General features: G+C 45.1%; 1 protein-coding gene across 1 annotated transcript in view; it reads left to right on the top strand.

Moving 5' to 3' along the window:
- The window catches only part of LOC148049978 (vomeronasal type-2 receptor 26-like), a 36865-nt gene extending 24013 nt beyond the window's left edge, over positions 1 to 12852 (top strand). Inside the window, exons 5-11 of the mRNA XM_087705966.1 lie at positions 3348 to 3507; positions 3599 to 3684; positions 5712 to 5764; positions 6262 to 6491; positions 7579 to 7874; positions 11116 to 11245; positions 11830 to 12852. Coding sequence (XP_087562092.1) covers positions 3348 to 3507; positions 3599 to 3684; positions 5712 to 5764; positions 6262 to 6491; positions 7579 to 7874; positions 11116 to 11245; positions 11830 to 12734 — 1860 coding nt within the window. The 3' untranslated portion in view covers positions 12735 to 12852. The remainder of the gene's footprint in view (positions 1 to 3347; positions 3508 to 3598; positions 3685 to 5711; positions 5765 to 6261; positions 6492 to 7578; positions 7875 to 11115; positions 11246 to 11829) is intronic.
- The last annotated feature ends 3881 nt before the right edge of the window (positions 12853 to 16733 follow it).

Here is a 16733-nt window from a genome sequence, read left to right as displayed (position 1 = left end):
CAATAGACTATCAGAGTTTGGGGGCCAAGGACCTCTCCCTCCCAATTCAACACATACTGTTATCTGCCTTGTAGAAAGGAAAAGGCCAGCTCATTACAGGGCTGCCCACTCCCATTCCCTGGAACCAAAAGAGAAGGAGACTATGGTCAATAGTGATATTGAAGGCCCACTGAGAGGGTCAAGTAGAGCCAGGATGAATGGAGTACCTCAATCTCATTCGTGTGAAACAGCATCTAAAAGAGCAACCAATTCCATTTTCTCCCCATGCTCTGACCTGAATCCTGACTGAGGAAAGGTTTAGAGTGGGTGTTTGCAACCCATGGCTCCAGAGCCACATGTGGCTCATTGGGCTCTCTGCTTTGGCTCCCTGTCCAGTGATCCCATCACTGGCTGCCCCTGCCCCTTGCCCTCCCCTCCTAAGTACTCCCTGCATGGCCTGAGAAGGTAAGGGTGATGGCAGGGGATGGAGAAGTGGCCGGGCTGGTGCCTCACTCTTGCTGGCCCTTGTTGGTGCTGGCCATGCCTTGGTCACTTAGAGAGATGTGCAATCTGCTCTCTGCCCCTAGACACTGGCCTGACCCAGTTGCAACCAATGCCAGCCTCGCTAACATGAGGGCTGTTGGGGTGGGAATGGGATCCAAGAGGAGGGGATGATGGAAAGGGGGACAGGTCCACAGCACCCATAATAAAATGTGCTGCCAATGAAGTCTTAAGATGTAATATTAATTTGGAAGGAATGTCATTGTAGAAAACTTTAAAAAAGAACTCAATTCTTTTCCAGAGTGAGGTAGTGTAAAACAACAAAAAACAAAAATAAAACACTTGAAAGCAGGTCAGTCTTGGTTTTTTCTTTGGTCACAGCCCAAGCACAGGTAAGGGATGCATGAATGCTATAAATTTGCCCTGGGACCATCCAGGTGGCTTGGTCTCTCTCTACCTATGTCTCCCCTGGTCCTTCTTTTCACTAAACTAGACACCAAAACTGAATGCAGTATTCCAAGTGTGGCCTTACCAAGGCATTATAAAGTGGTATTAACACTTCACATGATCTTCTTTATGAATCTATTTATTTCATAATTCTGTTGTTTATTCTCCTACAGCTTTCATTTCTGGTTATGTTTTTTTTAACATCCCGAAATGCTTAGGCACCACTTTTACACTCAATTCTGGGCAAATAGTTCTGATTATTTCTTGGGGTTCAATTTAAAACAAAGGAAAAATCCTCTCCCCCAGTTCTACCACTGCTCGCCTTCTTCTCTTCAGCATCATTCCTGGCTGTTATTCATCGGTTAATCCTAGTTTTGCAGTGTCCATCTTTAAGCTGCTTCTTCGTCTTACTGGGGCTAAGAAGAAAGAAAAACCCCAGGCCAGACAGGAGAGCTGCGACTCTCCCCGACCTCACAGGGTGCTCCTCTTTGCTTCACCACCCCTTCACGGCATCTCAAGGTCCCTCTGGAGCCCACTAACAGGAAGAATTCAGCACAGGGAATGTGGAGATCTATTCCTCTTTGTCTGTATCACAGCGATGTCAAACTGGAAGTATTCTCTGTTGCATTTTAGATCTTCTCGACACAAGCACAAAAATAATGCATGAACACACGGAAGAGTAGGATTTCTGACTGGCAGATTTGTCAGTCTTTTTGTGATTCTAGTAAAAATTGGGAAAGTAATGGCAATCTCTCTCACACTGAATGCTATAATAATCATGGAAGTCCCCTATCCATATGAACACATCCTAGTCTCTGTCTAACCTAACAGAAGCATCATAAATAATATAGAAAGAATTGCCTTGTTTCATCAACCATGAAATGCCCAGTGGGTCATTCCATCAGTTCCTTTGTGGATCTGCCATAGCAGAAAGGGGGCAGTCGTGCCATAGTAGAGGGAGGGAGGAATAAAGAGGGTGAAATAATGCTCAAATATTTGATTTCTTGATTTCAGATGCAGCTTCCTGTGATCCCTGCCCAGAAGATCAGTATCCCACCAAGGAGAAGGACCACTGCATTGCCAAGAGGCTCCACTTCCTCTCCTATCAAGAGACCCTGGGATACACTTTAACTTCTCCGGCTCTTTTTCTCTTTACGATCACATTGGCAGTTCTTGCAATTTTCCATAAACATCATGACACTCCAATCGTCAAGGCCAACAACGGAGATCTCACCTACATCCTCCTGATCTTCCTCCTGCTCTGCTTCCTTTACTCCTTCCTCTTCATTGGTCAACCCAGAAACCTCACCTTTGCCATTCTCTTTTCCCTTGCAGTGTCTTCTATCTAGGAAAAAACTGTCATGGTGGTTCTGGCCTTCATTGCCACCAAGCCAGGGAACAGGACAAATAAACTCTTAGGAAAACCACTGACCAACTCCATTGTCTTAGCCTGTCCCCTGGTCCAAGCAGTTCTTTGTGCCACCTGGATGATAACCTCTACCCCATTTCCCAATTTGGACTTCCACTCCTTGGTAGGAGAGGCCATCTTGGAATGTAACAAAGGCTCATATTTGATGTATTACGCTTCCCTTGCCTACCTGGGTTTTTTGGCCCTTGTCAGTTTCACGGTGGCTTTTCTGGCTAGGAAATTGCCTGACAGCTTTAATGAAACCAAGTTCATAACTTTTAGCATGCTGGTCTTTTGCAGTGTTCGGGTCAACTTCCTCCCCACCTACCTGAGCTTTCATGTTTTATGCTGCCCTCGCCTATCTGGAGTTTTGGCCTTCGTCAGTTTCACTGTGGCCTTTGGTTTGGGGGTCTCCAGTTCTAGGACTACACCATCTATGATGCTGGGTGGGGTTGCATTGCCCCAAAGAGACCCTGCAAGAACTTTGGCTAGAAGGGCCTTTTGACATCTTTGTTTATGTGCCAGTTGCACCCATTCCAGGACAGAGGATGCCCTGGTCACCTCTTGGTTGGACTACTGCAATGCATTTCACAGGGGTCTTCCCTTGAAACTTCAGCTGGTGCAAAATGCATTAGCAAGAGCAGTTGTATTCTTGGTTGGGCTCATCACTCCTGAGCTTCTGACGGTCCCTCAAGCCTGATTATGCCAACATCCCTCCAGCTATTACTCTCTTTTCTGGTTTTAGTTCTCCTCTTCTAATTTCCTTTTAAATAATGATTGTATAAAGATTTTAAACAAAGGCTCTTTTCATTATTTACAGCTTTTACTCTTTCATTGTTGGCTGCCCAGGGTGACTTTGATCAAATTTAACTGAACCATCTAAACATTCCCATGTTTGCTCACTCTTACTAGGGCCAAGCTGACTGTCACCATGCCCCACTAGCAACTATTCTGTCTAAACATACTATGACACAGGCCAAACTCCCTAATGTGTAAAAGTGTTCGCTTTCAGGTAGTTCAAAAGGTCAACTACACCTTGGCTCTCAAGTCGGTCTTCTCTGTGGATGAGCTACAAGAGTCACAAACATGTTTTTCACTAAGAGGACCTGCAAACGACATTGACTTCCCAACGGATAGGACAATCACTTTCCCCTCCAATTATCAGAAGAACAGTAATTCTCCATGTATCCCCAGTGGATTATAAGCCACAGAATCCTTCCAAGGTTAAACCTGCTTTAAGAAATATTCTCTGAGTTCTCCCAGTGGTGGAGGGCTCTGCCTTGTCTTCCAAAGAGCTAACTCTGAGGTTGGTGAGACTCATCTGTCTTTGTGTCAAAGCTCAGACACAGGTAAGAGAAAGCACAGTTGATACAGTATTTTATTGACTGATTAGTCTTGCAGCCTTATCATTAAAATAAAATACAGCACATAGTCTAATTTCAGAATAGGACAAATAGGATGAAATGAAATGATAAAATACAAATATGTTAATACAAAGAAATATCAGATAAATTTTCACAGAAGCTTCCTATTATGCTAAAGCTCTGCTGAGATTTCAAATGTTCCTGCAATTCAGCTTCTGCACAAACCTTGATTTCTCATCTAGGAGGGAAGGTGAGAAGAATGGCTGGGCTGCCTCTCCTCCTCCTCCTCTTGCACTTGTGCCCCCTGCCTCCAACTCCTGCTAAGAAGACTCAAAGCACGTGTGCATTACAAGAACTCTTAAGCACAGAGAAAATATGGGAAATTTACAGGCCTGGTGATCTGATTATTGGAGGGAATTTGCCCCTCGAAATTTTGCTGGAGTACAACTCACCAGATTTCCAAGGAGACCCATTTCCACTTATTAATTCAATCACGTAAGTTTCACCTGGAGGGGAAAATGTGAGTGATTGTTTTCTTTCTTTTCATTCTCATTCTAGGAATCTTCAGATCTTTTCTCAATAAACAGGAAAGTTCAAGAAATAGTCTAGAATAGTCTTTCCGGAGCTGTCCCTGAGGACAGAGAAAAACAGCAGTTTTTACACAAATTCTATGCAGGGGTATGATCTGTCTTTCCAGACATTTTCATCCGGATGATAATCAACCATATAAAAGTAAGGAGGGAAAACATCTTGGAAACTTTGCTGGCCTGGTGAAGAAATTGACTTATGATATTAATTTGGACTTAAAATCATAGGAAAAAAAATTATTTATTTTTATTTATTTATTGTCTTTATTTATTTCATCAAGCATGCATTAGACAACAGATATAAGTATAGACGTGATTATGAAGACTTGAAATGGATACGAATAAAAGGGGACATTAGGACAGGGACGATAGGCATGCTGGTGCGCTTATGCACACCCCCTGACAGACCTCTTGGGAAAGGGGTGAGTCCAACAGTAGACAGTCTAAGGTTAACCTTTTGGGGTGGGGGGATGATTTGATTTGATTTATTGACATTTGTAGGCCGCCCTTTTCCCTGAGGGGACTCAGGGCGGCTCACATAAAATCAGGGAAGGGGAAATGCAGACAATAACAAAGACACATATAATAAAAACAGTAACCAACATGCATTCATCATTCGGGAGGGGCAACTATCTTCATCCCCAGGCCTGACGGGCTAGCCAGTTCTTCAAGGCTGTGCGGAAGGCCTGGACGGTGGTGAGGGTACGAATCTCCACGGGGAGTTCGTTCCAAAGGGTCGGGGCGACTACTGAGAAGGCCCTCCTCCTTGTAGTTGCCAGCCGACACTGGCTGGCCGATGGAATACGGAGGAGGCCCAATCTGTGTGATCTTATTGGTCGCAGGGAGGTAATTGGCAGAAGGCGGTCTCTCAAGTATCCAGATCCACTACCATGTAGGGCTTTATGGGTGATTAACAGCACCTTGAAGCGCATCCGGAAATCGACAGGTAGCCAGCGCAGCTCGCGGAGGATAGGTGTAATGTGGGTGAACCGCGGTGCACCCACAATCGCTCGCGCGGCTGCGTTCTGTACCAGCTGAAGATGCCGGATGCTCTTCAAGGGCAGCCCCATGTAGAGCACATTGCAGTGATGAAACCACAGAGTCAGGTAGTGCATTCCAGCCATTGACCACTCTGTTGCAAACTCTGCAATCAAGTTTGGAGCGGTTCACCTTAAGTTTGTAGTTTTGTGTGCTCATGTTTTGTTGTGTTTGAAACTGCAGTAGTCATTGACAGGTAGGACATTGTAGCAGATAATTTTACGTACTACGCTTAGATTAAATTGAAGGCAGCATAGTTCTAAGTTGTCTAAGCCCAAAATTTCAAGCCTGGAGGCATAAGGGATTCTGTTGTGAGCAGAGGAGTGGAGGACTCTTCTCGTGAAGTATCTCTGGACTCGCTCAATTGTATTAATGTCCCATATGCAGTGTGGGTTCCAGACGGATGAGCTTTATTCAAGAATTGTTCTAGCAAATGTTTTGTATGCTCTGGTTAGCAGTGCTATATTACCAGAGAAGAAGCTACGCAAGATTAGGTTAACAACTCTTCATGCCTATTTGGCAATGTTATTACAGTGGGCTCTGGCACTAAGACCATTAGGGATGAGTACTCCAAGGTCCTTGACAGAGTGAGGGTCATCTCCAAGGCCATGTCCACCCAGCTTGTATTTGTATACTCAAAGAAAAGTTTGATCATTGTCAAATGATTAGGGAGGAAGAGGAGCAACTGGGGAGGATTTCAGAAGAAGGGAGGGAGAACAGAGGGGGGTAACATGATCTGGGATGAGGATGGCCTGGCTTCTCTCTTTTCTCAGAAATCCATCCAAGTGCAATCAAGGAACATACTTAAAGAATCCAAAAGAGCCCAATGGAACTTGGGATTTTCTACTGCAAGGCCAGACACAAATAAAGGCGAGGCCAACTCCACTAGCACACGAGATCTTTCCTCTAATGTTCCCCAATATTTTTCTCATTATAGACCCCAACTCAAAAACTACCAGCAGTTCCTGGCATTGATGTTTGCTGTCATGGAAGTGAACAAGGATCTGCTTCTCCTCCCCAACATCACCCTTGGATTCAACTTGTGTGACAATTGGAAGAGGGAGAGGAATATTCTCATATGCAGCCTCTCCCTGCTGTCCACACGAGGTCAAATGGTTCCAGGATATAAATTTGACCGGCAGGACCCTCTGCTCTCCGTCATTGGAGGTGACAACCCCAAATCCTCAAGGCAGATGGCCTCCATCTTCAGCCTCTTCAAGGTCCCACAGGTAAGGAGGCTGCATTGGATACAGCATGGAACACACAAATAATTTGGGCACACACAGAGGGCAAGGATGAAAAGGGATTGGGGGGGGGAGGGAACACACCCAGGGTGAATGATTTATATAATCCATTCTAAAGTTGAATGATTTTTCTATTTTATATGTTAAAATAAATCTTTATATATCTTCAAAAAACACTGTCGTAATTCTGAAAAGCTGTCTTTGTCAAGAGGTATCATTTCCTGGCTTTCATAAAAGTTGATTGTCTTTCTGCACCTTTCAGTGTAGTTTATTCTCCGTATCAGGTGGATGTTTTTTCCTTTAACTTCTGATATATCACAACCAGGCAAAACAGGAAACTGTTGCCTCTTCCTCAGAAGGGAGGGAGGTGAAGCTTGTGAGTCAGTCTGTCTGGTGGGGCATTAACTACACAATGGGGAACCCTAAAGTCACCACTTTCTTTTTGAAAGAAGATTCTCCCTTTCTCCAGCTCGGTGTTGGCTTTGAGTTCACTCAGGGAGACAGAAGAGTTTATCCTTCCTTCTTCCAGAATAATCCCCAGGAATCTGCTCAGTATGAGGGTTTAGTCCAGCTGCTCCTGCATTTCCAGTGGAACTGGGTTGGGTTGGTGGCCAACCAAGATGACGGTGGGGAACATTTTGTCTCAACCCTGGTACCAAAGCTGAAGGAGAAGGAGATCTGCCTGGTCTTCACTGAAGTAATAAAATTTGAATTTTATGATGTTGACGATCCAATATTGCATCATATTTTAAACACCTTCTCTAAAGGTGAAGTGATTATATTTTTTGGAGACTACAGTAGTTCCACAAATCAAATGATGGTTAACTTTGGTAATGAAACACAGAGATATACATCATTACTGAAAGTTTGGATCTTTACCTCCTATTGGAAAGCTAATGTGTTCAACTATCAATATACGTTGCCATTTATAAAGCCCTATCATGGAGCTTTGCATTTTAGGGACCACACCAGGGAAATCTCAGAATTCAGCCATTTTCTCATATCTTTAGACCCTTTCAACCCACGAGGGGACACGTTTCTCCCTTTCTGGTGGGAAATGATCTTCGTCTGCTTGATCAGCAAACCAGGAGAGATCCTTCAAGAGGGGCAAAAACCATGTACTGGAGAGGAGAATGTACAGAGTCTGCCAACTCACTTTTTTGAAACGAGCATGACAGGTGAAAGTTACAACATCTACAATGCCATTTATGCTATGGCACATGCACTCCAGGCAAGTCATGGATCAGGAGCACGACCAGCCATGATGAGGCTTGGAAAGAGGATCTCAGATGTCCAGACATGGCAGGTAATCTCTCTGTTTTTGAATCCAGCCTGAGATCCTTAGAGCTAACATAGAGATGAAGTTCTCCATGTGTAGAACAGAAAAATAATTGAGTTGAAATGGACGTCGGAGGTCTCCTAACCCAACCCCATATTCAATCAGGAGACCCTGTATCATCTCAGACAAATGGTTTCAGGCGTCTTTTTGAATGTCTCCAGTGATGGAGCACCCACAACTTTTGAAAGCAAGCTATTGCCTTGTTTGATTGCTTTCACTGTTAGGAAATTTCTCCTTAGTTCCATGTTTCTTCTCTCCTTGGTTAGTTTCCAGTTATTATTTTTTCTCTTGCCTTTTGGTGCTTTGGAAAATAGTTTGGCTCCCTCGTCTTTGTAGGAGCCCCTCAAATATTGGAACACGGCTATCTTGTCACCTCTAGTTCTTCTGTTCATTAGACTAGTCATACCGAATTCCTGCAACCATTCTTCTTAGGTCTTAGCCTCCAGTCCCGTAATCATTTTTGTTGCTCTTCTCTGCACTCTTTCCAGAGTCTCAACATTTTATTTACATTGTGGCAACCAAAACTGGATGCAGTATTCCAACTATTGCCTTACTAAGGTTTGTAAAGCGATATTAGAGTTTCAGATGATTTCATTCTATCCCTCTATTAAAACAGACTAGCATTGCACTGGCTGTTTGGGCTGCCACACACTGTTGTTCCCTCCACGTAGACGTAGTTCCATTGAGGACTACATTTGTTAGCCAGTAAAACTTCACCTGCTGGTTGTGCTGTCTATCTCACATTTTACTAGCTTGCCAAGAAGTAGGTTGTGCTGTCCTTTTTCAAATGCTTTATTGAAATCTAAGGATACTATGTCCACAGCATTTCATCGATCTACTAATTTAATCACTTTGTCAAAGAATTAAATATAATTAATTCATCATGATCTGTTTTTTCTCAACCCATGTTGGCTTCTGGTTATAACCTTGTCAGTTCTAGTTGTTTGCAAATTTGTTGCCTGATTATCTTTTCAAAGATCTTCGCATGTGTTGATGTCAGGTTGATTGGCCTGTAATTTCCTGGATCTGTTTTTCTCTGCCGTAGTTATGTGACCCTCTTCCTATTGCTTGTACTTGTCCTTTTTTTTCTTCAGTTAGTCTGATTGTTCTTTGTGCAACCATGCTAGATTTCCTTGCTTTCCTTGGTTTTCTTTTTTAGTGTTATTAAACTAGACTGGGCATTTGTAACTGTATTTTTTAGAGTTTTCCATGCTTCTGGAGTTGATTTGCCCTTTACGATTTTCATCAATGGGATAGTTCCCAAGCACTCTCTGAGTTTGTTAAAATCATCTCTCTTGAAGTCTAAAACATTGACTTGATTTATGTTGTGTTCGGTGGCCTGTAATATATGCCTATGACAACATTTTTTTTCCTTTTATGTTGACCCATAAGCATTCTAGAAGATTTTACTCCTTGGCTTTGTGAATCTCTGTACAGAAAGAAGTGATTTCTAACATACAATGCAACTCCACTTCCTTTTTTGTTAGGTCTGTTTCTTTTTAGTTGTTTGTATCTGTCCATCAGTACATTCCGTCACTTCATCCCACCAAGTTTCAGGAATGGCAAGTCTATTATAATTGCCCTTGTATACTAGTATTTTAGGTTCACCTTCTTTTTCTTTCTTTCTTTACCTCTTTACTCCCTACATCTTTCTATGATTGGTTATCTAGTGCTTTTTGCTTTGCTTTGAGTTATAAAGGTCATGAAAATTGCTCCCCTTCCCACTCAATTTTACTTGAAATCCCTTTGCAAAAGTTGAGCCCATCGTTTTTTGAATATATTCCATCCAGTTCTGTGCGATGCTTTCCAGGACTCAACATGGCCAAAAATTCATGAAATTGGGAGGTGGGATTGTATCAAAGCATAAAGAATGAACCTCTATGTCCACTGAAGTCATAAATCAGGGCAGGCAATGTGTGGAAAACAAATTCTTAGAGGTATGGGAAAGTGTTTGCAATTTCTGAAGGTCTCTTTTCCCTCAGCTTCTTCCCTATTTGAGGAATGTCCACTTCAACAACAGTGCTGGAGATGAAATCTACTTCACAGAAGATGGACTGGGATCTGCTCGTTACGATCTTCTCAACTGGGTTCTCCTCCCTAATGAATCTTTTGTCCCTGTGAAAGTTGGAAGAATAGATCCTGGGGCTCCTGCAGGACATGATTTCACCATTAACTCTGATGCAATTGTCTGGGCAAAAAAGGTGAGATGGAAGGTAAAATAAATCCAGTAAAAGACTCATTCTCTTCTGGGGATTCAAAACATTTCCCTGGCTGGAAAACAGGTTACGGAATCAGAAAATTGACAACCGTTTCATGAAAAAGCTGTTTTGCATGTAACATATTTGAGGTCTGATTTATGACAGATCAAAAAGGGTGGAGATCAGGAAGGAATTCTTTTTGAAACCTAGCATGCAGATGGAGAAGCCAAGAATGTTTTCCATGGACCAAGAGCCAAGGTGGCGCAGTGGTTAAATGCAGCACTGCAGGCTACTGCTAGATCAGCAGTTCAGCGGTTCAAATCTCACCGGCTCAGGGTTGACTCAGCCTTCCATCCTTCCGAGGTGGGTAAAATGAGGACCCAGATTGTTGGGGGCAATATGCTGACTCTCTGTAAACCGCTTAGAGAGGGCTGAAAGCCCTATGAAGCGGTATATAAGTCTACTGCTATATTCCCCTTCAGCTGGATCTCCATCACTGTTTCCTTCAGAAAAGCTATAGCTCAATTCACAATCCTTCTTTTGCATGACAATCCCCAGTTCCAAACCCCAGAATCCATTGGTGGTTTAGAGTGAAACTGGCCTTAATCCTCGAGAGCTTTTCCTGGTTTCTGCTATACTTGAGTTAACCGTTGCTTTTGAAGATATTCCAATGATGGAAAGAAAAATATACAAAAGAATAATTGAAGCATTGCTGAAGACATCTACAGTATGTCTTTTTAAGTGATTTCCATGGATCATTCTCATTCAGTTAAATCCTCCTGGTTATTTGTTTTAGAAAAGCTGTAGTTTAATCAAAGCTTCCTTTGGCTGCTGAAGTTCTAGTTCCAATCTCCAGCATCCCTTGGAGGGTTGGGAGAGTCATTCATTTGAATCAGCCAGGAGATGCTCCTGGTTTTTGGTAGTGAAGATAGAAAGAGGAACATGGAAATAAATAAAGGAAGCAAATTAATTGCTTCGGTCATCTCAAGCATTTCACCTTTCTTTTTCAGAAAGTGCCCTTTGCCAGGTGTGGCATGAAACGGTGCCAGGCAGGAGAGAGGAAAAATGTTCCAGAGGGGGAGCAGGTTTGCTGCTACCAATGTGACCCTTGTCCAGAAGGGACCATTTCTAATCAGACAGGTAGAGCACACTTTCAGTGAAGATCTACCAGGGTCAAGGAAACCATTCCATAGAAACAAATATCAATTGTGTTGACATTTTTGATAGATTAACGTTCATCAAAATATGCAGGCATTTCAGAAGAATCTTGGTTGGGGGTCTAAACTGGCCTCCCCCACAAGCCATCCTTCTTTCTCCTTAGCAATTTAATGCAGGATACATTCGTGGCACAATTCATGAGTTCCCAACTAGACTTTCTAGTCCTACTCTTACATCTAACTACATCCAGGAAAACCAGAGACCAAGCTTTTCATGAAGCAGTGGGCTTGAGGTTGAAGCTTTGATTTTCGTTATTTAGGGCGTGTTTTTCTGTCAGCGCCATCAGTCTCCCACGAGATAGACTTGTTGGAGAAGAGGGAGATCCATCTAACTATTTCTGCCTCCCCTTCCCTGCAAAATGATTGCAAAATAAAAAGTGGAGAACTTGATCCCCAAAAGGTGAAAATTTAACTGTCTCACAATAACTTGTCCCCAAGATAATCAATATTAAAGGATGATTTCTTTCTTTTGATATTCTATGAAATGCAAAGTACTCTTAATTTCAGATTCTGAAAACTGTGATCCCTGTCCAGAAGACCAATACCCCAACAAGGAGAAGGACCACTGCATTCCCAAGAAGAGCCACTTCCTTGCCTATGAAGATCCCCTGGGATATGCTTTATCTTCTCTCGCTCTTTCTCTCTCAACAATCACATTAGGAGTGCTAGCAATTTTCCTTAAATGTCACGATACACCGATTGTCAAGGCCAACAACCGGGATCTTACCGACGTCCTCCTGGTCTCCCTCCTGCTCTGCTTCCTCTGCTCCTTCCTCTTCATTGGGAGACCCAGAAAACTCACTTGTCTTTTCCGACAATCTGCCTTTGCCATTCTCTTTTCCCTTGCAGTTTCCTCTGTCTTGGCAAAAACTGTCATGGTGGTTCTGGCCTTCATGGCTACCAAACCAGGGAACCAGACAAAGAAATTCTTAGGAAAAACACTGACCAATTCCATTGTTATAGCCTGTCCCCTGGTCCAAGCTGTTCTTTGTGCCACCTGGCTAGTAACCTCTCCCCCATTTCCCAATGTGGACTTCCACTCCTTGGTTGGAGAGGCCATCTTGGAATGTAACGAAGGCTCGGCTTTGATGTTTTATACAGTCCTCGCCTACCTCGGTTTCCTGGCCCTTGTCAGTTTCTCTGTGGCCTTTCTGGCTAGGAAATTGCCTGACAGTTTTAACGAAGCCAAGTTCATTACTTTCAGCATGCTGGTCTTTTGCAGTGTTTGGATCTCATTCCTCCCCACCTACCTGAGCACCAAAGGGAAGTCCATGGTGGCCGTGGAGATCTTCTCCATTTTGGTCTCTGGGGCTGGTCTCTTGGCTTGCATCTTTTTTCCCAAATGCTACATTATCCTACTGAGGCCCCATCTTAATTGTAAAGAAAATATAATGAGACACAAGAATCTCTGATTCGTGCAGAGATTTGAAAATTTCATTTTGACTTTAGAGCATTTTTGTATTTGATTTCTAAAAAATATTGTGACATGAGACAGCAGCTAGTTTATTAAATCATTGGAAATCAACTGATGGGAGTAATCACAGACCATTATCATTTTATCATTTTATCATTTTATTGAGTTTGTATGCCGCCCTATTCCCGAGAGATTCAGGGCGGCTAACAATAAAAAGGGAGGGGATACAAAAAAGAATAAAAACAACAATTTAAAATTCTACAACAGCCATAACCTCGAATGGGGCTGGATACGTCAACAGCCCCAGGCCTGCTGGAACAGCCAGGTCTTAACTGCTTTGCGGAAGGCCGGAAGGGGAGTAAGGGTCCGGATCTCCATGGGGAGATTGTTCCAGAGGGCCGGAGCAGCCACAGAGAAGGCCCTCCCCCGAGGAGTCGCCAGCCGACATTGGCCGGCAGATGGAATTCGGAGGAGGCCTAGTCTGTGGGATCTAATAGGTCTTTGAGAGGTGACTGGCAGGAGGCGGTCTCTCAAGTACCCAGGTCCGATACCATGCAGGGCTTTAAAAGTAACGACTAGCACCTTGAAGCGTGTCCGGAGACCAATGGGCAGCCAGTGCAGCTCGCGGAGGATAGGTGTAACGTGGGTGTACCGAGGTACACCCACAATCGCTTGCGCGGCTGCATTCTGGACAAGCTGAAGTCTTCGAACACTCATCAAGGACAGCCCCATGTAGAGCGCATTACAGTAGTCCAGTCTTGAGGTGATGAGAGCATGAGTGACTATCCGAAGGGCCTCCCGGTCCAGGTAGGGCCGCAATTGGTGCACCAGGCGAAACTGGGCAAAGGTCCCCCTGGTCACAGCCGACAGATGATGTTCTAAAGTCAGCTGCAGATCCAGGAGGACCCCCAAATTGCAAGCCCTCTCCGATGGGTGTATAATTTCACCCCCCAGGCTGGGAGATGGAATAGCTGGACCATCTTTGGGAGGGAGCATCAATAGCCACTCGGTCTTGTCGGGATTGAGCGCCAGCTTGTTCGTTCCCATCCAGACCCTGACAGCCTCCTGGCACTGGCACATCACTTCTACCGCTTCACTGAGTTGGCACGGGGCGGACCGATACAACTGTGTATCGTCCGCATATTGATGATATTTAATCCCGTGCTGGCGGATGATCTCACCCAGCAGCTTCATGTAGATGTTGAATAGGAGGGGGGACAGGACCGAACCCTCTGGCACCCCATAATTGAGGGGCCTATGGGTCGATCTCTGCCCTCCGACCAACACCGAATGCAACCTGTCCGAGAGGTAGGAGGAGAACCACCGAAGAACAGTGCCTCCCACTACCAACCTCCCGCAACCGTCACAGAAGGATACCATGGTCAATGGTATCGAAGGCCGCTGAGAGGTCAAGAAGCACCATGATAGAGGAGTGACCCCTATCCCTGGCTCGCCAGAGATCATCGATCAGCGCGACCAAAGCAGTTTCCGTGCTGTAACCAGGCCTGAAGCCGGACTGAAAGGGATCCAGATAATCAGTTTCATCTAAGGACCGTCGGAGTTGAAAGGCCACCACTTTCTCAACAACCTTCCCAACAAAGGGGAGGTTGGAGACATGACGATAGTTACTCAAGATGGCTGGATCCAGAGAAAGTTTCTTCAGGAGGGGTCTCACCACCGCATCCTTTAGGAGGTGCGGGAAGGACCCCTCCCGGAGAGAGGTGTTAACTATCGTCTGGATCCAGCCACGTGTCACCTCACCTTCTGGGCACATTTCAGTGAGGGGGACTCCTCTCTCCGGGCCCAGCCAGGTTTCAGTAATACATGCCAGGTCTACCCCCTCGTCTAATATTAGGTCCCGGAGGAGGGGAGCCTTGTGAACCACAGACCTGGCATTTACCAACAACAGCCTGAGACCAGGGCCCTGACCACTCTCGCCATCTGGTCCTGGAGTGGAACTAACAGGGCCGGAAGGAGGGATCGCTGCGATGTAGCGGACCCTCCTTCCCCGGTAATGGCCAGCCCTAAAGTTCCCACCGTACCTGCCCCTTCCCATCGTTACCGTAATGTTCCGGCCCACTCCCGCACCCGTAGACCCCATTCCCCCCCGTAGCGTCCGCTCTCTCCGGCAGGCCATTAATCTCAGTCAGTCTAGGACGGGAGATAGGCCTGGGCCCCCTACCACTTCTGCAATGGCACTCAGTGGAGGAGGCACCCGGCTGTTCTCCCAGTCCCCTCATGCATACACAGTCACTCACTCATCCAGTCCCCACAAAGTCAGTTAAAAATTACAAAATACAATGACAATAAAATGATAAAAGTGGGTACAAGCATCAAACATCAAACATACATCACATACATACCACATACATATCCCATACAAGAGAAAAGGAAGAAGATTGCGCAGCTGTTAAGGAATGTGCAAGTTCAAATAAAGTTTGCAAAAAGTCCAGTCCGGTGGGGTTCGCGAAGGTATAAACGGGGAAGCAAGATTTCGTCTTCTCTCTTCCTTACGCGATAGATAGTATCGATGGAACTGGGATAGAGGGGTCCAAAAAGTTCCACAGGGGCTGAGATGGAACCCCTTGATAATGGCAGGTGGCAATGATCGTACCAGCCAGGACCGGATCGCAAGTCCAATGTCCAACGTCCAGCAGCCGTGAATCGTGAGCAAACCGAGGGCCAGGGAGGAGAGGAAAGGCCGCACTGAAGAGAAGGCCTAGGGAATAGACTAAGGGGTTGTGGCAACGGCCGCAAGGCCAACTGCCAGATCTTATAACGCCCCATATCAACTGACTACCCCTCAATAAAGCCAACCAAATAGAGTCCAAAAAAAATCCAGAAAGAACCAGGGGCACAGATGTCAAAAAACGCCAGGAGCAGCCAGTAACGTGCTCCGACCGGAGTAGAGGAGGGCGGCACCTAAAGAGACTACGGCAGCCGAGGAATAACCAGCTGCCTTGTCTTGTCCAGCGTCGTTCGAGTCACCCACTTCCTTCGATGGCAACAGGTCTCCAAAGGACAGGTAGACACCAGGGCTCCTCCCAGTCAGCGAGGAAGTAGGGCCTAAACCAAGCCAAGACCACTAAACGCCACAAAAAGTCAATTCGAGGCTGTCTGTGGGTGGTTGAAACGCCGGAAGCCTAGAACGCTGAAGCGGGGCCCTCAGTGCAGCACTGCCATTTCCCTCCAGCCTTGCTAAGCATCGTGAAGAGCACTCCGGCTTCCGCGTGGGCCAGGGGACGCCCGGGAGCGCCAACCCTCCAGAAAACCATCTATTCGGGTCCCCTGGATCTGGCTCAGCTGCGGGGACCCCTTTTTCTAAGTCTCCGAGCCAAACCGCCGGTTTATCCCGGCGTTTTTTCCAGACGGAGCAAGAGAAGCCAGCGGCCATCCCCACCTCGCACATGCGCAACCACTAATCACCCACACTTTCATTTTTCATTAATCTCAGTTCACCCCAGTGAGGCCCCATGAATAATTTGGAAAAATGCTTTGATCTTGAATGTCTATTCTGCAGTTTAAATGAGCTACCATATTTTGCTGTCTATATACTTCGTAGAGAATATGCTTTGTTAATAAACACAATCATGTGAAATTGATCTTAATGGATATTTTCCGGCTCCTACTCTTTGAAATATTTTTTATCCTTTTCAAATATTGTGAAGAAGGAAGATGGTTGGTTGGAAGAAAGGAAGGAAGTGACCTGAAAATGACCCAGAAAATGGCTTGAAAACAGCCAAAAACCCAGCAAAAAAACCAGGCATGCGCATTCTGGCCAGTTGGTCTTTGTGAGTGCCAGAGCACTGGAAAACAGCCTCCAAATGGCCCAAAAATGGACAAAAAACAGCCATTCTTCAGTTTATTTCCACATCATTTTTGGGTGGTTTTCATAACATTTTTCAGGTCATTTTCAGCCTGTTTTTGGACTGTTTACCAGGCCGTTTTTCGGACCAAAATGGACTGGAAATGGCCCAGAAAACCGCCCAAAAATGGC

The sequence above is a fragment of the Thamnophis sirtalis genome, unplaced genomic scaffold (genome assembly GCF_051295495.1).
Source record: "Thamnophis sirtalis isolate CommonGarterSnake01/CBP01778 unplaced genomic scaffold, rThaSir2_p1.2 scaffold_1, whole genome shotgun sequence".
In the NCBI taxonomy this organism is placed as follows: Eukaryota; Metazoa; Chordata; class Lepidosauria; order Squamata; family Natricidae; genus Thamnophis; species Thamnophis sirtalis.
The sequence above is the reverse complement of the archived record's forward strand: the minus strand, read 5'-3'. Positions and strand labels throughout refer to the sequence as shown.